Source organism: Eptatretus burgeri, chromosome 4 (assembly GCF_056783735.1).
Source record: "Eptatretus burgeri isolate ZD-2024b chromosome 4, Ebu_testis_v1, whole genome shotgun sequence".
NCBI classification, from domain to species: domain Eukaryota; kingdom Metazoa; phylum Chordata; class Myxini; order Myxiniformes; family Myxinidae; genus Eptatretus; species Eptatretus burgeri.
In genome coordinates, this window is record NC_140964.1 from 40,646,360 (window position 1) to 40,669,347 (window position 22,988).

The 22,988-nt window shown below is 44.2% G+C and overlaps 1 protein-coding gene across 1 annotated transcript in view; it reads right to left on the minus strand.

The window, feature by feature from the left end:
• LOC147027868 (ras-related protein Rab-11B-like) overlaps positions 1-22,988 on the minus strand; it is a 36,365-nt gene that overhangs the window by 355 nt on the left and 13,022 nt on the right. The window contains exons 2-5 of the mRNA XM_085877574.1: positions 16,183-16,378; positions 4,082-4,275; positions 2,658-2,738; positions 1-2,352 (exon numbers count right to left, since the gene is read on the minus strand). The exon at positions 1-2,352 is cut by the window's left edge and continues 355 nt beyond it. Of these exons, the coding sequence (XP_085733700.1) occupies positions 2,210-2,352; positions 2,658-2,738; positions 4,082-4,275; positions 16,183-16,378 (614 nt within the window). The 3' untranslated portion in view covers positions 1-2,209. The remainder of the gene's footprint in view (positions 2,353-2,657; positions 2,739-4,081; positions 4,276-16,182; positions 16,379-22,988) is intronic.

Genomic DNA, 22,988 nt, shown 5'->3' on the forward strand with positions numbered 1-22,988 from the left:
GTTCTTTCAATCAAGAGCCACAAAACCAGACTCGTTCTGGTATTGGATCCAAGTCGTTCAAGCTTTCCACTTTGCCCAACAAAGGAAAAAAAACAAAACAATAAAACACCACCCGAGATCTCATGCACCACCGATGAAATAATTTGCTTATGGTGACACAAATGTTCAATTGCCATTGTGTTCGCACATAGTCCTGCACCTCAAATACCAGCCATGAATGGGACAGGATCAGAAAAATAAACAATTCGAAGGATAAAAAAAAACAAACATATATAAACACCTTCAGACAGACTCGTGCACATAATGCATCTCGCTCAAATTTCAAAACAATCGTACAACGAGCAATTATAATGATCAAAATTGCAAACCTCAGCAAAAGCAAGAATAATCACATCACAAACCACAAGAGGTTGGAAGTCATTGAAAGAGCGAGGATGATTGAATGAAAATCGGTTTGTGGGAGACCCAGGTTGGGAATGGAGAGGAAAGGGAGGGGGTGTCAAAGTGCACCTGTTGATCGTGTGCAAGAAGAAAATTCACACAAACGGTTAATTTAAAAAAAAAAAAAAAAAAACAGAGGACAATGTAATTAGCACACCATGGAAAATGTTTTGGTAACACATGGAGGGAGTGATGTATGATGTGAGCTTACAGAAATGGTGGTAAATAAAGTGGCAGATTGGAGATGCAGAGGGGGTCTGCCATGTTCTCACAGCAATGGAGCGTTTCTGACTTGCTGCTAGGATCAGTGGGGAACAGGGATGCCAATTATCTCTTGGGTAGTTTTGGCACCCAGAAAGATTGGGAAGCTGTCTCAGACACTAACCAAAACATCTCTGTGGAATGGGAAATGGATGCACGAGAATTCAGCAATTGACGTGCTCTACCCCACCAATAGCTGGGGTTCTTGAGATACTCAAGTATGCTTTGTGTGCAGTCGTGTAATAAAATGGAAGGCTTCCCTCGGCCTGTCGCAGCCTGGATACTAATAACATTCAGCGGTATTCAAGTTGGATGTGTGAATCGCTGCTATTCCGCATGTGGAGTGTTCGCTTGTTCTTCAAAATCTAACAGTCATGGTTGGAAAACCTTTGGTTTCAATAAATCCACAGACCCCATGAGCAACCTCAAATGTGCGGCTATATTCCTCACTCCATTAAAAGAGCCCAGGTTACCTGTTCGTTGTGCCGACGGCATAAAACAACATGCAGTGACTGATGATGAAAGGTTGGTAATCAGCTGGTTTCCTGAAGCATTCCATGGATCTTGAGAAACTGCATCAACACCACACCAGCACTTTGGAACAGATTTGCCTCTTTTGTCACATTAGTCATTGATGATGACATACAACAATATGTCAAAGGATCTTATGGCCTGAAGACTTTACAAAGATGATCACAGGTTGCCATGCCAAGATGATTTTTGTCGTTTTGCCAGGTCAACGATCAGGCTCGTTGCTGCTCATAATCTTCCACTGCATGACAACGTTCACAATGGTTCATTGTAGAATTACTGGCACTTGAAACCATTATAAGAGACTTCCACGTGACCTTCCTTAGATCTCAATCCCTCTTCCTGGAAAATGATGTTTTGAAAGCAAATTTCATAGCAATTTATATTCTTAGATTATATTAATGGTGAAATAAATCATATATGTACATGTGGGAAATTAGCAACAGGAAAGGGGTGTTCAAGACTTTTGGGAAGAATGCAATTACAGGTTTGAATCCACCAATTGATCTGTTGGATAAGTTTCTGGGAGAGAAAAGTAGAGGACTGGTATATGCCCAGAAGGGCAAGTTGCACATTATCCAAAAGCAAAAGACGGTACAACCCCCACCCGCCCTCGATAGAAACTCTGCCAAAAAAAAAACACAAGATACAACCTGCCCCTCCTCCATCAAAAACAGTGGTGGAGGGCAGAAGGGTGAGTGAAAGGGTACGGGGTGAAATGTACCGCACTTGTGGATCTTAGCATGCTCGAGAATGCAAAAACAAAAAAAAAGTTGGAAACATGTGATGCGGGATGGTTTCAATATATACCTTGCTGAAAGGATGCATTCTCAAGAACTCCTCCCCTCCCCCCTCTCCCACAAAACAATAAAAAAAAGCAAAAGATATTGTACAAGGTACACAATTAGTGGGATATAGACAGGTGGATTGGAATGGACGAAGAAAATGGAGTGTACATGGACCGTTCCAAAGTCCATCACATATTCTGGCAACACTGGAAGCGGGTCGGCTTGCTCGGATCCGTCGGAGGAACAGTGATGTCGACGACGTCGTCGCTTGGGGAGTCTTGGCGCCCCACGCGATTTGGAATCTGCCTCTGAGAGACTATCCGATAGATCTCTGTGGAATGGGGAACAAAGGATGAGTACGAGATCAAGAAAAGACTTGCAGGTTTGAATCCCACCGCTCCTCCCCAACCCATTATTCCACCAACTTCTAACCAACCTTCCTGGAAGGCAATTTGGCATACCTATGTGCCTGCTCTGGATTCAACAATGGAAAGTTGCATAATCCAACAAGCATTAGATCCAATCATAAATCATGGGTGGAGCAACAACCTCGCCACCCCACACACATTTAAGAACTATTTAAAAAAAAAAAAAATCAGTCAACCCTTGTATGCAGCCGAAACCCAAATGGATTACCTGTGAGAATCGTCTGGAAGGCAGTTTCAATATTGGTCGAGTCAAGAGCAGAGGTTTCAATGAAGAACAGGCCATTTTTCTCTGTTTTACATGAGTGAAGAATAAAATTATAAATAAGTAAAACACAAATAAGATGCACATCCCAAATTATCCCACCAAACATGGAACCTCATAAAAATATCCACTTTGTGGGAGCATGGTGAAACCACTGCACTTCTGACCACACACACACACACACACACAATTCAGGAAGGATGACTACCACATGCAAATATCTATAGGATACATAAAGTGATGAATGCAAAACAACTCGATCTGTTCCACATTCTTTTCTTTTTTTTTTAAATCTGTTCCCCAAAACACCAACCTTAGACAAATTAACTTTAGAGCAGAATAGGCAGGAAAGGAGAAACCTTGTAAACATCCTCCACACGTTCCGGCACAATCTCTGCTGACTCTACATTTTTGTCCCCACTCAACACCCCCCACCCCCACCTCCAGACCTTCCCCTCTTATTAAACTGCTTCTCCTCAATGCTGATTCAGTCACACAGGTCATCACAAAATAAGCAGTTATTTCCCACTGTGAGAAAAACGATACACAAAGGCTTTAAACTTGCAAACCACAGATAACCAGCTTCGATCTACTCAACATAATAGCCTGAAGGATATCATACAACACAGAAAGGGAATTAAAAACTAGTTGGAGACACGCACTGAAAACAAAGGGAAGAGCAACAAGAGCAATAATTACTTGGCAATACATGTGCCCTACCAGTCCCAATTAATGTTCCTTTATTTGGGTGGTGTATAATGGCATGCTCGGTGCTGAAAATAATAAAAATAACCTGATGTACATACATGAAGAAAAAAAAAACCAAAAACGTGCGTATATAATAAAAACATTGTGGTTATATACCTGGGATCATTCCAATTGCACTGGGCCGTGGACAAGAACACCCAGGCCTAAAGCCAGCCGATCTGTTCTGCTTCATTCTTTAGTTGTGCATGATTTTATTGTGATGCAGTCAGGCAAGCGGTGCAGCCAATGGGTGTAGTCAGGGCAGCTGAACACCAACCCATGTGAAAAGTGTTATATTTTGTTTGTCTAAAAAGGGCATAACTAAAAAAAAAAACATGAAAAACTTGAACTTGTTCTGCAACTTATCAAAATAAAGCCATGTACCAAGTTTCAGTTGAATATGTTAAAGGGTACGGGAAAGAAGAGTCGGAAAAAAAACAAAAAACCTAAAGGTGGGAGACTTACGGAGAGCAAACCTATAGTCCCCCTCTGGTGAAACTGGTATGGGATGCAAAACCAAGACGACATAAACAGAGAAACAATCTCAAATCTTTCAATTTCGCTTTGACCCCAAATGCTCCCAGGTCACCCCGCCCCAAAAAAAATCATCACACATTGCATACCAGAAAAGGCCTTCGCTTCATCAGTGGGAACAGCACGCAGGTGCCGAAGGTCACTCTTGTTGCCAACCAGCATAATAACAATGTTTGAATCAGCATGGTCACGCAGTTCCTTGAGCCAGCGCTCCATGTTCTCATAGGTCAGGTGCTTGGCAATGTCGTACACAAGCAGAGCACCCACGGCACCTCGGTAGTAGCTGGCGCAGGGAACGGAGACAATGTGGGTGGGTATGGAAGAGTGGTTGCAAAAGAGAAAGAACAGTCATGAGTTTGTTGGAATGCAAATCCTTCATTCATTAATTTATTTATACATCAACAAAATGTCTGCAAACCTTTGAGGGCAATCGACGTACAACACATTATTTCAATAATATAATAATAGATTTTATTTCTATAGCACTTATCAAATACAAAGAAATCTCAAAGTGCTGAACAAAGGAAAAAAAAAAAAAAAATCAGTTGGTCAAATTAAAATAAATAAAAAAACCAATGTCACTCGTAGGGTGACCCGTATCTTGTCAAAAGGTGACCACGTGTGACTTCTTTAAGGTCACACTGAGGTGAACAGAGCTGCTATCCACCAGGAGCGACTCCTTGAGGAATTTCTGCCAACGAGAGATTCCGATGAGAATCGTTCTACAGAGTAACCATGAAAAATATGCGTTTGCCTCATAACGTCACCAAATGACGTCATAATGTCTCAAGCTTGACATATCTGGAAAGCAGTCATCGAGGTGTTCAATTTGAGGTACTACACGATATGGTACCTAAGATTTCAAAATTTGACCTTGGGGTCAAATATGTTTGACCTTAGGCGCTAACCATGAAGGTCAAGGCCAATCGCCACCAAAAATTAATCAGCTGAGCGCCAGACCATGAACTATATTCCCATGAAGTTTGAAGACGATCCGATCAAAATTACTCAAAAAAATAAGGGTTTCGTCGACTCCCCCGATTTGCGACAAAGTGACCTTGACCTTCAAAATTTTATGCGCTGAAAGGGACCTCTATCGGCCTCTGATATGCAAAGTTACAAAAATTTCCAATGATAACTGTGCTCTGCAGAATTTTTTATACGTGATTACAGACAAAAAAAAATACAAGCTGACTAACATATCTTGCAAAAGCTTCGTTTTGGCAAGATAATAAAAAAAACTCAGAAAAAAATAGAAATATGAAACGAATCAAAGTAGAATAGTCAATGAATATTAAAATTGCATAAAACACAAAGAACAATAGAAAAATTCTAATGACATACAACAGAAATAACATCCTTGGCCAATCCTTTTTACAAAGCAGATTACTTAAAAGCGAGTGAGTAAAAGTGTTTTAAGCCGAGATTTAAAAACTCGAATAGAACCGGATGCCTTCAGATTATCTTTTTCTTTTTTTTTTGGTATATCTTGTCAAGGCTCGTATGAGAGCAAACACAACGCACATCAAGCGGGGCATGAGAAAGGAGGGGAGGGAGTGGGAAGGACAAAATAGTGGGGAACAGAGACATTTGGAGATCTGTGGAAGGGAGAGGGATGGGACGGGGAACATGGGGAATAGAAGATGGACATTACGGGGACTTTCAGGAAGGAAAGCAGGGAATTTGAAGGAAGCGGGTTTAGGGGTGGATTATCGGGGGTAGAAAAGATCGAGGATTTGGATGGGGGATGACAAGAGGTGGTGGTGAACAGCTGTTTTGAAGGCCTGGAGGGAAGAATGGGAATGAATAGAGTAAGGGAGTTTATTCCAAAGGCAGGAAAAAAGAGGAATGAAAGAGTGAAGTTGAGCAGTGATTCATGATTTTGGTAGTTTTACCAGAAGGGGGTTGTTAGCGGACCTTGAACGCCCTGTGGAAATGTGGTGGGGACAAATCGCAGAGAGAGAGCAGGGGGGGGCGAGGCTGGAGAGGAGACGGTATAAAACAGAAAGACCACCGACCAACCTGCGGTGTTTGAGTGAGAGGCCCAAAGACTCAGCTTCATTGCGGGAGATGCCAATGATCTGAAATGCCTTGGTTTCTACAGCGTGAAGCCGAGAAAGGTGGGAGGCAGGAGCACCAGCATAGAGGGGAGAGCAGTACTCCATCAGGCTGCGGACAAAAGCTTTGTAAGTGGTCAGGAGCTCAGGTGGGCCGAGGAAGGACCTTGCACGACGGAGGATTCCCAGTCGGCAACTGGCTTTGGAGGCGAGGTTTGAAATATGGCTTTCCCAGGAAAGGTTATGGCAGATGGTGAGACCCAGAAGCTTGAAAGAAAGGACTTCTTCCAGAGGGTTGTTGAGAAAGTGGATGGGGGGGGGGGGCTTTCGAAACGGTCCTTTCAGAGAGACAGTGAAAGTGTGAAATTTGTCTGGATTGAAAGACATGTTCCACGTGTTGGACCAGTTTGTGATTTTATCCAGATCTGCAGTGAGCGAAGAAGCTGCTGCTTGCCGGTCTGAGGGATGACAGATGGTACGGCAGAGGGTGGAGTCATCAGCAAAGAGATATAGAGGATTTTCCAGAGAGTCGGAGAGATCATTGATGAAAACCAGAAAAAGAACAGGGCCCAGAACGCTACCTTGAGCAACTCCAGCCTGGACAGGAAGGGGGGGATGAAAGAACTCCATTTAGGGCCACACGTTGACTGCGACAGGAGAGGAAGTCTGCGAGCCATGAGTGGAGATGGCCTTGGATACCATGGGAAGAGAGTTTGGTGAGTAGTGCAGGGTGCCAGACTGTGTCAAAAGCACGTGATATGTCCAGGGATACGGCTCGGATTTCCTGGCTGGCATTGAGGGCTTCCATCCATTGTTGGGAGAGCAGAAGCAGCATATCCAGGGTAGAGTGACCTGGTCTGAAACCAAATTGATGATCAGAAATCAAGCCATTAGAGAAGAGGAAGGATTTGATGTCTGAAGCAATGATGGATTCCATAACCTTGCTGATGATTGGGAGAAGGCTGATTGGTCTGTAGTTGCAGGGATCTGTTTTTGCACCTTTTTTGTACAGGGCAGTGATGTTTGCTGATTTCCAAGCAGATGGCAGATGGCCTTGAGCAAATGAGAAGGTGAATAGAACAGAGAGAGTGTGAGCAAGAGCAGGCTTTGAGGACACGTGGGCTGATGCCATCTGGACCGGTTGCAGAATCTGGGTCTGAGCAGAATCTGAGAGCTTATTCCACAGGCGGGGTGCAACCGAGCAAAAATCTCGATCCCTCCCATCATGTGAAGCTGCGTCCTTGGGCACAGATAGAAGACCGGCAGTGCCAGACCAAAGGGTGAGTGTTGATGTGTGATGACCAAGTAAACTTTGCAAATATGTGGGGGCTGGTGCCATGCAAGATCATAAAAACCCAAAAGTCAAAAATTTAAACTCAATTCGATATTTCACTAGCTACCAGTGCACAGGAGTGATGTGCTCTATTTTCCTAGTTTTGGTTAATACCCATGTAGCACTATTCTGAACATATTGCAACTTCTGAAGGGATTTGGCAGGTAGACCAACAAAGAGCGAGTTGCAGTAATTGAGCCTGGAAGAGAAAAGAAAAAACAGCATGCTTGAGCTTCTCTGCATCAAGCATCTTTAAGGAAGATCTCAATCTGACAATGTTTCTGTGGTGGAAGAAATGAAGTTTGACACACTCTCCCAATGTGGGTTTCAAAGCACAGAAATGGGTCGAATGAAACACCGAGATTCGTGACTAAAGGCCCGTCACACCTTGACGTTTTAGCCAGCTTATGCCGATTTTTGGAAAATTTCTCTAAAACGCTAGTACACGTTGAATACGTTATGGGTAAGTTTTGATAACATTGAGAGCACGCTGAAAAACACTGCCATACGTCGTAGTACGCTGGCTTTAAACGTTGTACTTTTCGGTTCTCCTCAAATTTTCCATGCTTGAAATTTTAAGACTTGCCAGCGTACGACTCACACGTTCCGCATAACGCTGGCCATAAGTTGTAGGCACGTTACGCGATCGTTGACACACGTCGACACACGTTACTTGTAAGTTACTCATAAGTTGAAATACGTCGAGGTAATGTTTAGCGTACCCAAAACTTATTTCTAACCTATGAGTAACGTGTTGTACTCACGTTACGCGATCGGTGACACACAGACACACGTTACTTGTAAGGTGCTCATAAGTTGAAACGCATCAAGGTAATGGTTAGCGTCAGTGTTCCAGACTCCCTGGTTTTATTTTTTTTTTATTTTTTTTCTTCCTTCCTTTGGTATGATGGTGATTTTGACACTTCCATTTCTAGTGCGGTTATAATTAATAGGCTGCTGCTCAACGATTTAAATGATAACCGCACTGTACACTGAACACCGTCATACCGAAGAGAAAAAAAAAAAACCGGGAGTCTGGAACACTGACGCTAACCATTACCTTGACGTGTTTCGACTTATGAGTACCTTTCAAGTAACGTGTGTCGATGTGCGTCAACGATCGCATATCGTGCGTACAACTCATTCCCATTGCATGCGGAGCGTGTGTCATACGGCAAGTACGTCGTAAAATTTTCAACATGTTTAAAATTACAAGACGTACTCCATTTAATACGACGTATGATAGCGTACTTTAGCATTCTATTCACGCATACAAAATTACCCATACCGTATTCGACGTGCGCCAGCGTTTTAGACGCATTTTTCAGAGGTCGGCATACGCTGGCAAGATTGCCAAGGTGTGACTGCGATGTTGACACTTCCATTTCTGCGGCGGTTATGATTTGAATCGTTGTGTGGCAGCCTTTCCATAACCTACGCCACGTCATCGTCGGCGATGCGTGCAGCGCGCTATGCCTAAGTTAGACTATCGTTGGGCATAGGTTGTGAAGGCCGACAACAGGTTCAGCATTCGTTGGTATAAGTTATCTATAACACAACGAAACGTTCTGTGTCCGTTTCTAATACGTTATGCATAAGACCAAGTCGCTATGAATACGTCCGAATCTTTAAAAAAAAAAAAAAAAACATCAAAAGTTCAACGTAAGCCAGCGTTTTACATACATTTTAATACGTTGCCATCGCTGGCTAAAACGTCAAGGTGTGACTGGGCCTTAAGGAGGAAAGTGGAATAACTTGCCCATTTATTACAATATGGTTGTTGCCAATTTTTTTAGTCTAATGAGGAGCACCATTAAGTATAGACAGTCTAAACTGCCATCGAGTTGTAGAAAGTTAGCATCCATCCATACCTTGACTTCATTTAAACAGTTGTTCACCCAGGAAATTACAAGATGGATATCGGGTAAGGTTTGCAAGTACACCAGAGTGTTGTCAGCATAATAATGAAAACTGATACCATGCCTCCTGAATATGTGACCTGGGTGGGGGAGCTAAATTTTAAATAAAACTGGTCCCAAAACTGACCCCTGTGGAATGCCAAATGCAGCAGGACAATGCTGGATCTAGATTTACCCAGGGTGACAAATTCATTTCTGAGGGGAAAAGTAGGAAGAAAACCACCTGTAAGACTGTACCAGAGAAACCCAAGAGGTCATCAAGGTGCTGTATTAGGACTTTATGATCCATAGTGTCAAAAGCCACACTCAGCTCAAGCAAAATGAGGTGGGTAGGGGAGCCAGAATCTGCAACCATGATAAGGTCATTAACCACCTTTACTTGGGCAGTTCTAAAACCAGACTGAAATACCTCATAAAGCTGGTTGGAATCCAGATGAGACTGCAACTGAGAGGCTCCCACCGTTTCAAGCACTTCAGATTTTTTTTTAAAGGTAGATTAGAGATGGGCCTGTAATTGCACAGGACCTAACAGTCAAGATTGTAATTGTTGCAAGTTTGAGGGAGGATGGCATGACAAGAGTTCTAAGTGATTTGTTGACTATCTGCCATTTCCCCAATTGTCAGAAACATAAAAAAACATGATTTCAGTGGAGATGTTGGAATAGGATCGAGTGAGCTACGAGAAGATTTCATCTTTATGTCCATGGCAGATAAAGCAGTGGGAGTAACCTCAACAAGGATGCTTAGGGATGGACCAGTGCAAGGAGCTGGAATAGTGACGGAGGTCAAGATATTACAAGTGGACCTGGTCTGCTGCCCGATTCCAGCAAAAAAAAAATTCTAAAAAGAAACAAACAAACAAACAAACAAAAAAAAACGGTTGCAATCTGCAGCAGTGGGTGCAAAGGGAAATAAATCAGAGGGCTTCAGAAGACAGTTTACAATAGAGAAAAGATACCTAGGGTTGTTGGAGCCACTATCTGGGTAGCATCGGAGGATCTGGCTACCTTTAGGGTGGCAGAGTAAGCCGACTGATGTTCTTTAAAAGACTGCAGGTAGACAGCAAGGCCCAACTTTCTCCACCTACGCTCAAGTTTACGCCCGGGGGACTTCATTCCACGAAGATGATCAGTGAACCATGGGGAAGAGCGGGGAATGTTACCTGACAAGACTTTTCAGGAGCAAAATTATCGAGGTCATCATGAAGAGTATGGTTGTACAAGTCAACCATCACCTCAAGGGCAGTCTCCCTACATGCCAAAGAAAACAGAAGAAATGGAATCTGAACACAAACTTGGGTTGATGGATATCAGGTTTCAGAATGTCATGGTATGCCGAGGACAAGACATAGGTGGAGAAATGGACAGGACAGAGAAATGTTGGGCCATATCCTCACTTCTAATGCACTTACACACAATTTTGGTGTCTACTACTTTGTTTCATGGTCAAGGAATCCGATAATGATAAAATTGAAGGTGTATATACAAGACCTGCCTCATATTTTCAAGATGGCCACCATTTTAATATGAAAAATGGCTATTTTGCAGTTCCACTGATCACTTCGAGTAAGAAATTGAATTTGATGAACCCTCAAATATTAATACTAAGTACAATAATAGTCAATGACGGCTGAAGTAACTGACTTGCAATGATCAATGAATTGATGATTATATTAGAATACGATTTTTACACAAATATATCTGGATACATGTGGATAGTTGACTATGACTTTGGATTATGTCTTAAAGCAAGTATGTACATGTGTATGATTTTGAAATTACTTTTTTTTTTAGGCAAACAAATATTAACTTTCTTAAGTATGCAATGTTCTACATTATGTTCAATCTTCGTCATCGTCGTCGTGATTATCAGCTACTGCCCTTGTCTGTTCGTTACAACAGTCTGATCCAGCATTACAACTGCAAAACATCGAACATGACATCTGTGCTGCCACACAACCACACCTCCCGGTGGAACATGGCCGGCTGGTGGAGCATCCACACTTGATCAGCTGCAGAATGGTGGCTGGTGCAGCAGACACATCAGGTGGAAGTGTGGTTGGACACAACGTCGCACCGTCCTCACCTTCTTGCCATCCATACTTGATGGGATCCAAGTTCGGAGGGTCTGACTGAGTGGCCAAATTCCATATAATGACTTGATGATGAGCACGATGTACATGTTGAACAAAGGCATCATGCGATAGAGGCAACGACTTCAATTTTGGAGCAGAGGTAATCTTGGAGTTGGTCATCTTAGACTTCCACAACTAATACCGGTGTGTGGACATATCACCTTCGAATTTGGAACCATAACAGGCAGCAACAATGAAGGTAGTTGCCTCAGATATCTTTTCCTTGTCTGCTTCCAGCTGACCAAGTAAAGTGGGATGATGTCTGCCCATTAGTACCTTCAGCGCTGTAGCCTTTCCAATGCCAAACAAATACGACACAGTATCGCATCCGGTCAGAGCATGTACAGCAGGCAGATATTTGGTGATGCTCATGTGTTTCAGTGCTGTTTGGCAAATGTTTACGTTCGCCCTCCCAGCACACGGACTCTCCATGCTGACATCCACAGTCATCTTTTCCTCGAGGTAGAAATGAATCAACAGGACAAAGACATCTGTATCGTCACAGACCACTTTGATGTGCGAGTCACCACTGACACCTGACACAATTCTCACCAAGTGATGGATGATGATGACATCTGCTTCTTCACGGTGTGTTTTCAGATCCTTTCTCTGGAGAGTGGAATTGTTCCATACTTGTACTGGTGTAGGATCTTTTCCAGTGATCACCAGTTTGTTCTGGTTGTCCACAATGTGGGTCATCAGATACTGACAGATCAAATCGATCAGTTGTACTTTGTTGGAGGCTACATTTAGGACCACTTTTTGCGCTGGAAGTGTTGTGTGTAAGTTGAGTTGATGTTTTTGACTCGAATCATGACCTGCGCGACTGGATCTCGTCATTTGTTTCGTGCTGATTTTGATGTACCTGTCAAAAATCAGGTATACGTCACAACACTCCAGGTGGTATTTGATGGTTCCCATGAAGTTGATCACATAATCCTCAACTGTACCATTTGTGAGCCAATGTACAGTCCATAACATGGCGCATCCATCGATGACAGCATCTGGAACACCTTGGATTCGACTTGATTGCTCAACTTGGAGTTTTGTCTTCATGATTGCTTTCACTGAGCCCGCATCGCACCGCTCTCAAACAAGGAGGCTGGGACAGGGGACAGTGCGTAAGAGAGGACATCCTTGATATCGATATTCCTGTATTGTTGGAGATATATATGACGAGGGTGTAGATCAATTCGGTATCATATACTGGCCTTCCAACCAGCTTGATGTTCTTTTTGGTCGAAGTCATCAGGGTCACTTTCTTGGTTAGTGTCTTGTTGAAGCTTGTTGGCCATCCAGATTCAAATTCCACCATCTGTTGTCATCCAATCTTGAGAGAATCAACGTTTACCTTGTCTGTCGCATGAAACATAGTAGTAGACACCAAAATTGTGTGTAAGTGCATTAGAAGTTAAGATATAGCCCAAAACAGAATTTATCGAAAGTCACTGGTGGCCATTTTGTTTTTCGCCTCGAAAAAAGAATTCCTAAAGGGTGCGAGTCTGGCACCCGGATGATTCTGATTCAGGATAGCTCAGAGATGATGAATCAACCAAAAAAAGTTCATAATGATGTTAAAGCACGCTTTGCCCTGAAATGGCTGTTTGGCATCGAGACAAGGATGGTCAACATGTATGTTAAAATCTCCAAGAATAACAATGTTCATAAAAGTAGAACAAAGAAAATACAAGAGATCAGAAAACTCAGTGACAAATGAAGGATTAGATCTTGGAGGACGACAAAGAAGTAATACAACAAATGGTTGAGGAGTTAAACATTTAAAAGCTCGACATTCAAATGAGAGGGAATCAGGGACATGCAATACATTCAGGGTAAAATCATGATAAAAAAATTTTTTAAACTGAAACCTTCACTTAGTCCGAATCGACAAGCCTTTTCAAGGTACACTATTATAAATTATATTTCTTAATTATTTATTTACAAAATTATTTCCACATTTATCCCAAAAGTCCAAAAAAAAAAACCCTCCAAAAATATTATTTAAATCCTTTATTATTATTCCGAGGGTCAGCACGAATGAAAGGCCTCATTTTTTAGTTCAAAACCAAGTGTCATAGGAAAGCTACGCAAGATAACAATGAAAGGTTTGTATCTCCCATCCATTTTAAGTTGAGTGGCACTGTGATTGGTGTGATGTCACGTGACCACACTTTCAAAATGGTTGCCGCACTAGATAATGTCAGCCAAAAATATTGGCACCCTTGCACTTTTTTCAAAAATAAGTTGAAATTGACAAAAGTATTTGGTCTCCACAATTCTTTATTTCACTGTTGATATTACAGAACCTTTGTTTTTGATTCAGAACTCAATATATCCTTTTAAATCAGAAAATAAAAAGAAATGGCATTGACAATTATTGACACCCTCGACTTGATATTCGGTAGCACAGCCTTTGGACAAAAAACTGCTTTCAAGTGCTTTCTGTAGCGATGAATGAGCTTCCTTCACCTCTTTACTGGCAGTTTGTACCACTCTTCTCGTGTAAACTGCTCCAGTTCTCACAGATTTGAAGGGTGCCTTCTCCCAACTGCTGTTTTCAGTTCTTTCTACAGGTGTTCAATGGGATTTAGATCTGGACTCATTGCTGGTCCCTTCAGAACAGTCCAGGTGCTTTTGTTTTGTTTTGTTTTTTGCTTTGAACCATTCCTCGATGCTTTTTGAAGTGTGTTTGGGGTCATTGTCCTGCTGCAAGACCTATGACCTTTGACGGAGACCCAGCTTTCTGAACATTGCACTCCAAAATACCTTGGTAATCTCATGATTTCATGATGCCATGCACACATTCAAGGCACCCAGGCAGCACAGCAACCCCAAAACATCACTGAACCTCCTCCATGTTTGACTGTAGGGAAGATGTTTTTTTCTTTGAAGCCTTCATTTTGTTTTCTGTAAACATAGAGATGATGTGCTTTAGCACAAAGCTCCAATTTGGTCTCACCTGTCCACAGGACATTCTCCGAGAAGGATTTTGGCTTGTTCAGGTGTGTTTTGGCAAACTCCAGTCAGGCTTTCTTATGTCTCTCTCAGCAGTGGGGTCCTCTTGGGTCTCCCACCATAGAACCCCCTTTCATCGAGTTGGCGACGGATGGTGCGAGTTGAAACTGTTGTACCTTGTGTCTGAAGGTCAGCTTGAATCTGTTTGGTGGTTCATCGAGATGCTTTCTCCACCATTCGAACAATCCTTCGCTGCAATCTTTGATCAAGTTCTCTCTTGCCGCCACGTCCAGGGAGATTGGCTACAGTGTCATGGGCCTTAAACTTCCTAATAACATTGCGTAGGGTGGACGCAGGAACATCAAGGTCTCTGGAGATGGACTTGTAGCCTTGATATTGTCCATGCTTGGCTACAATCTTGTGGCTGACCTGCTCTTCACAATTCTTTTTTCTTTTCTTTTTTTCTCCATGTTCACTGTGGTACACACAGTGATAAAACAACAGAATGACTCCTTTTTTGATACCAACTGGTTGAATGAGTGATTTTTATATTGCAAGGACCTGCAACTCACCACAGGTGAGTTCAATTCCAAACGAAAAGGAGAATCACCTGCTTGAAATCTAATTATTGCTAACAACTTCTAAAAAGGTGCCAATAATATTGTCTGGGACATTTTAGGATTTCTGTGTGGAATGAGCTAAGATTTCATAATTTGTTTCAGTTTTTATCCCCTGCCGCATGGCGGAAGGGGGATATTGTTGTCACCCAGGTCGTCCGGCTGTCCGTCCGTCCGAGCGTCAACATGTATAGCTGTGAGTGAGATAACTCATAAACTGTTAGCCATATCCATTTGAAATTTGGGTCACACATGTACCACCTGAAAAGGAAGAACCCTATTGATTTTGGGCGTGGCCGGATCCAAGATGGCCGACTGGGTCGGCCATCTTGAAAAAATGTTTTTTGTAATAAATGGAAAACCACTCATCCGATTTCAATTATTTTTGGTTACGACGTTCCCTCACCCCTGGGGAACTTTTTTGAGATAATGACCAAATGATGTCTTGTTTCCAATTCACCTCCCTCATTATCTGGAACATGTATGACCTTTTTCATTCAATGGCAGCGAGGGATTCCCATCTCTGATGGTATATTTTTTGTTTTGTTTTGTTCCACTGCAAACCAAAGAAATACATATGTGGACACCAAAAGTTTTTAAAATTTAAACAATTTTCTGGAAGAAATGGTGCATTCTTAGAAAAAAGTGCAAGGGTGCCAATATTTTTGGCCATGACGGTATGTGTACGAAGCATTGAATTTCTTACAACGGAAGAGGTTCCTCTCCCTCCGTTCTGCTGTTGGTAGTTTCCCCCTTCTCCTGTTGTTCCTTTAATTTTGCTTCTCTTCCACAACACTCGACAATGTATAGAAAAAAAAATGATAATAAAAAAAAAGAGGCTTCAAAAGGTGGCAGTGCACCACCATCCCCATGTCATTCTCCATCTTAACCAGCAATCTTTTCTACCCCCATTAACAAACACCTTTTCCAAGCTCTCTTACTCACAGGCTACCATGTCCCTCATTTTGCCTTTCCTCAGTCCCGTCATCATTCATTCCTTTGCTCGTTACAAGGAGAGAGAATATACACCCCACCACACTCTTTTCCATAACATCTATCTATAAGCCACCCAATGTGATTAAAAAAAAGTTTTAATGAAATCTTAGAATTCCAGTCAAAAATACAAGATATTAAAGAACCAAGGTACAAAACAGAGGCCTTGGCCTTGGCCTTACGCAGAGGTGATGGCTCTGTAGCGTTCCTGTCCGGCTGTGTCCCAGATCTGTGCCTTTATGGTCTTGCCGTCCACTTGGATGCTACGTGTGGCAAACTCCACACCAATGGTGCTTTTGCTCTCCAGGTTGAACTCGTTCCTGGTGAAACGGGACAGCAAGTTGCTCTTCCCAACGCCAGAGTCTCCAATGAGAACCACTGAATAATTACAAAGAAGAAGGAGGCCCAAATGTAAAGCATGCTGGCTGTAAGTGTATATTATCAAACAGTCAAAAACACAAGTGATAGGACAGTTCATTTAAAAAAATCAAAAAAAAAAAAAAATCAATGAGTTTGTCATTGCAACACCCTTGAAAGAAAAGGATGAGGAAGGACGTTTTCCTATTTCAGGAAAAGACAATTCAATTGGAGGGCATCAATGTCAAAATTGGAGTGTTTGACCAAAATAAATAAATTTAAAATGTATTGTGGACTTGGGGATCGAGGCTCGCCACGAGGGGAAGCACTCAGATTCCTCTCGAACAACCGGTCCTGAGGCCACCAGGCACAGATAACTCCGTGCACTGGCAGGTTGCTTGGCAACCACGAGCACCTGTTGATACAGCCAATCCTGCCGGGTTACACTACCTCGCGTGATCCCTTATGTGTGGACGGCCGGAGGAGAGGGAAGGGGTCACGTGCCCTCATTGCATACTTGTGTTAAACTTACCATACAAGGTGCAGCCAAGCGAGGCTGCCAAGTACGCACCGGCTAATAAAACATTGTTGGGGGTATACACACCTTTGGGGTTTTCTTCCCTTTGGTCTACGTACGTTCGTGGTGCCGAACCCAGCTCGTTCTCTAATGACTGCAATCGAAGGTGTGCACTTCATGAGTATGAACGATCGCACTGGTTGGCTACCAATCAAATGGATCTTTGTCAGTTGGGGTCTGTGACTTCTGAGTGAAGTTACAATGACCACATCAACAGCGTAATGTTTTTGAAACTTTTTTCAAATAAACATACAAAGTCAAATGCAGAAGTTCACCATGAAATACAATGTCCAACAATGATTCCCGCATTAAGTTTCTGCCCAGTGTCCCTGTCCTGCCAGCTCAACTCCCGAGTGTTCACCTCGTCCTCCGGGGCTGTTGAACCATCGAGTTCTGGCACGTCGTTCGTTCTCTCAGTCTCGTCCAGGATGATTGAAGAGCTCAAAGGAATTCTTTCCCGAGACACAATCTTAATGAGTTTTAATCAACCTAATTATAATCAGCTACACGCGTCAACACCTCGTTCACTCATCAGTTAAATCGAGCATGGGGCCAATCGAAACACGTCTCATCACATGTCACTTGTCTCTTTACGCCTCCCTCTCGTGCGTTTATATATTAACAGAACAATCCCATGCCTTCCAGCAAATGAGATTCTCATCTAAACTGGAAGTTTCATCGCAGAATGTTCCAGCATCCTCACGAATGTCACCAGGCAGTTTACAGTACAATACTGCCATCCGCAGTCAAAATTAGCACATTACATCAAGGAGTTTATATTACACTTCACCGATCTGTGCTACAACTTATAACATATAACCATCAATGTCAATCATTCATGCATCGTTGTATGAATGTCAATCATTCATGCAACCACAAATACCACAACGAACTTTTAACTGACAGATCATTGGGGTAGAATTTCCTGGCAAAGCTAATGTGTGGACCAATGAAGGAAAGGACGAAATAGGCTGGGTTCATTTATAACACAAGCGATTTATTAAAAGCGAGGGAGGAAAGGTCACGTGGCACAGTAAGGAGTTTATTCACACGTATATACAGCAGGGGGGAGTCAGGATTTGTGGGTGCAGCAAAAGAAATGCAATTATTATTTACAAAAAGAAAAGAGAACAAAGAGCAGAGTTAACCCGATATAAAGGTCTTCGGCAATCTTAACTTGTATTATACATGTTACAGGTGCCATCAGACACACCCGAATAAATTAGAGACAGCCAGAGAGAGGAGAGGCAGTTGAGGTGTAAACGACCTCATAACTGATGCAGTCGACGGACCTACGCAACCCAATCGCTTAGGAGGGAGAAGGAGGAAAGAAAACTGGGATGTCTACATTGCATGAGTGGGAGGTGCACAAAGTGATGTAGTGTGATGTAAGAGGAAGTGCGAGCTCAGTGCGAATTGGTATGCTCTTTCAGTGATGGGTCCCCAGTGGACGAGACCATAGATGGGAGAGAAAGATGCGTGAGACAGCTTAATGGGGCATGCAAGAGAGTCTGCAAATGTGTTACGAATGATGATGATTGTGGAATGCCATGGGAGCTGAGGGCTGATGACCCAGCAATGACTCAGTGCTGTTCGCCTGGTTCATCCTCCCGCTGCCCTCAGCTCGGAAAAGACTCTGGACAAAGGAGGAAAGACTAAGAAAAGACCGATTTGCTCTCTGCGTCTCCTTTTATAGAGGCCAGGTGAAGGAGCCAATGAGCGGATCGAGAGGCACAGTGGCATTTCCGCACGTCACCATCGGTGTGTCGACAACACCCCGAGAAGTAGCCCCACCCCGCCAGACTCCGGAGCTGAAAATAGCCTCATTTGCTCTCAAGCTCCAGCACGTAACGGAGCTCTGTAATGTCGATGGGGTGCGGGTTTTCGGAAGCGCTCTCTTGCCCATGAATGTTTGCTGGACTCCAACCAAACACTGTTAGTTAGCGGAACACCAGAGCTAACCAGTCATTGTAGAATGAATCCGAATGCACATTCATGCTTCCAGCTACACACCAAAGTACCCTGGCTTGCTGGCACCCGCTATGTCCTCCATTCCCCGGCATCCTCAATGACTGTTGTGAGCATCCAGGTACCTGATGGAAGTTGCGGCAGTTACAGTGAGGTGGGAGCACTGTGGCATCTTCGGTAAAGTTTTGTTGAAGCGTTGTACGCTGTTGAGGCAATTGTGGTGACGAGGTCGGGTATAGGTTGTTGTGGGAATTTTTAGGAGGCGTTTGTCGTGATCAGGGTGAGTGTGGTGAGGGTCTGAAGTAAGGCGTCGGTTGGTTAATGACGCACCATTTGAACTGGGAAACTGCACGTGTATGCAAATGAGCTGCAGTGATATTTGTCACTCGTGCTCCGCAGGTAAAGTCACTGATCTGGTGAGCATGCATGAAATAATGATAAGGGATTGTAGACCGAATTAAAAGCCCTACAGAATTCATCGTCACATTTACCCACTCGACATATGGAAGGGCTAACTAAATGAATACCAAGATAACTGTCTCGGGATCGCTATATGTTGGATAGCATTGCCTTGGGGGAGGTGCCAGCTTTGCAGAACCAAAACAGCATATATATATATATATATATATATACACACATATTGTGACGTCCACGGGACTTGAACAGTCCCGCTAACGTAGAACGAGCCGAAACGATGGAGGCGGTTTATCCTCTACAACCCAAAGATGGCGGTTCTAATCGCTCTACCGCAAACGGGACGAGGAAGGTGGCACGAGTCGCTTTTCACCGAGTTGATAACGTTTATTCCTCTAACCAGAAATAACAAGACTCGGCAAGAAGAGGGATCTGGGGCGATTCGACAGGATGGTGGTGTGGGTTCAGGCGTGGGGAAAACACAGACAATTCCAATGAATATACAAATCTCAAACCCTCTAAGGCGCCAGGTACACACACACACACACACACACACACACACACACACACACACACACACACACACACACACACACACACACACACACACACACACACACACACACACACACACACACACACACACACAGCTGGTCCTGGTGGTCAGGCTGGCCCGTGGTGTGGACGCAACAGTCCCTGGATTGGCGTTGGATGAGCTGGCCTTGCTCTCGTCAGGGGGGCAGGAGAAACCGTGGTGCTGTCGACCTCCTGGTCTTGGCCCAAGTCCGCTCACAGCCGCCAGGGAACCAGTTCTGGCACCAAATTGCGAGCAGGAGAGGGAGGCAGGTCCGCCCGCCGTTCGACCCCGTACTCCGAGCCAGCAGAACCCCAGAGCCAACCGAGGTGAGGCACGAGGCTCAGCAAGGCTACAAGACACGAAGAAACCAGGATCGAAAACAGCCCAACAAAAAGCACGCTCCCACCACAACAACCTCCACCAGAACAGTTTTTCTGTCCCGATCTTCTTCCTCTTCCTTTTTGACCCCGAACAGAACCTTTTTATCCTCCCGTCCTCGTCACTTCCAATCGAGCCGTTTTATTGGCCCTGCGCCGTCGCCTTCTGCCAATCATGATCACGGGGCGGAGCCATCCGCAGCACTGTCCTGTGACGTCACGGCAAGCCTCCAGGGACTACTAAAAGGCGTTTACACAGACACACTTACCCTATCCCGTATCCCTATCTAATTACGTGACAATTATCATTTCCCCCTTGAAGAAATGGACATTTACTAGACAACTTATTACCACTGAATTGCTACTTATTACATCGAGATCCTGGTACACTCGAACAGCATGGCATACCTAATTAAACATCCTAATTACCCTTTGAATGCATACCCCCCCCCTCAAACGTAACAATATATACATATATATATATATATATATATATATATATATATATATATATATATATATATATATATATATATATATATATATATATATATATTGTTACGGTTGTGGAAATTCGCATTACACCATAAAGAGTCCTCAGGTGAGATATATCGGTAAGTTCATGTGTCGTTAGCCCAAACCCGTTGTATAGAGGGAATATGTGTGATTCATCCGGGCTGCGACGCTTTGTTAGCCATTTTTTCTTTCTCTATTGTTATTTTGAACCATTAAGCCGCCAACAACTCAAACACCACCACCTTCGCCTCTTTACCTCCACAACTCCATCCCGCAAACATCGCTTCACCGCCATTCCGAAATGACGCCCGCCAACCACCAAACCACCACAGAAAACCCCCCACCACCTTCGCCTATCTCCTTCTCCAACCATCGACCCCACCACCAGTCAACACCAAACGCCGTGCTGTCCAGGGCCCGTTCGGCGATTGGTGCCGAATGCATTGAGTCGTGAGCGCGAATGGCGGCCTTTCCGAGGGAGAAATTCGGATCAGGAAGGCTTCAACGCCCCCTTTTTCTCTCTCCAATGGGAGAGCGTCGGGCGGTATGGCCCCGCCTCCAAACACGATGAACGTGGATTCTTTACGAGAGGAATTCGGATCAAAAAAGGCTCACGCCCCTTTTGCCACACCAATGGCTGCACAGAGGATGGCGTGGCCCCGCCTCCCATCACGTTTTGATCCTGATATTTGCATATAGGCTCCTGCTGCGGCCTATAAAGACGCGAGCATAAGGCGACTCGCGAAGTTCGCGCGGTTGAGTTGCAGGCGGCTGGTCGGGGCAAGTGAAGAGTTCAAGTTAGAGTCAAGTGAAGACGGCGGTCGGCAACGAGGTTGCGGTGTGGGGGTCGCTCGTCTCGTCGCGGGGTCCAAGCGAGCCAGCCATTCCCCTCTTCCTGAGCATCAGCAATTCCCCCCCCCAATCCGCGCTGAGACAGTGCCGGGGGGCACCGTTCCTCCCCCACCCTAAACGTGGTGGCAACAAAACAGCTTGCGCGGAGCACGCCGGAGAGGGCTCGCCGACCACGCCAGGGGCACGGAGTCGGGGCGCAGCTGTGCGAACATTGCGGCTTGCCCGCCATCGCCTCACGAGGAAGCGGGTCAGACCTTCTCGGTCTCGTGGACCTGGCCGCTCCTCCAGCATCCACGCACATTTGGTCCACGGACCTGTCTGCCTCCTTGCCTGTGAGGGTGGCTTTCTTTCCTTTGCTTTTTGTACGAGTGATGTGGCGCCGAGTCCCGACAAGTAGAATTGTATAAGTGTTGTAAATAATTGCCCCTTTTATTCGGTCATATTGCATTTGCTTTTGTTGCATCTTGTCTTGACTGTAATATACGTGCCTTCCGTGTTTCCGTAATAAATGTGCATTGCTTGTTGAACTGTTTCCCGCTTTGCTTCGTCTCCTTCCTTTTATTGAATCTCCATCTTGCATCACGCAAGGGATTCGTAGTGGGTCTCAACATCCCGGTAATTCATCGGAACCGTCAAGGCCGACGATAACTCCGCTCGGTTATCCCTGTAATACAGAACGAACCGCTCAAGCGGTTCGTGTCCGGAGTCGGCCTGTGGCGTGGTACAACTCCTCGGTATGCTACTCGCGCGAGTACTTAGGTAAATCGACCATTCGATGATCGGACCCTATTTCGCGCGGGTAGAATGTGGACTGAGTTGTGGTGAGGTTAAACCCCCACCCGTGACTGGCTCCCGGCAGTAGTTCCTGGAGGGTCACGACTGAATTGTCCGTTCCGGTGGACGAGGCGGCCGATCGCACGCCGGCAGGCGCGAATTCGCAACAATAGATATGTGTGTGTATATATATATATATATATATATATATATATATATATATATATATATATATATATATATATATATATATATATATATATATATATATATATATATATAGTTACGAATTTGGAATTCAATTGCACACAACATACAGATTCCCTAAGTCAGCCATGTCGATAAGTGCATGTTCCCTAGATAGCTCACCTTCCATTGTTTAAATGTTTTGAGATCGATTAGATGCGCTGCGGATCGATTTAATAGTCAGGGAGCGAACAATGGAGACGTCCCTCCCCTCTCTTCTGCAAAGAGGAAGAACCCTGCGGTGACATCAACAACTCCCTCCCACCCGTGGTTGAGCGGGGGGTGGATCACGAGGGCATGAGTCACGCCGTGTGCGAGGGAGGGGGTGCA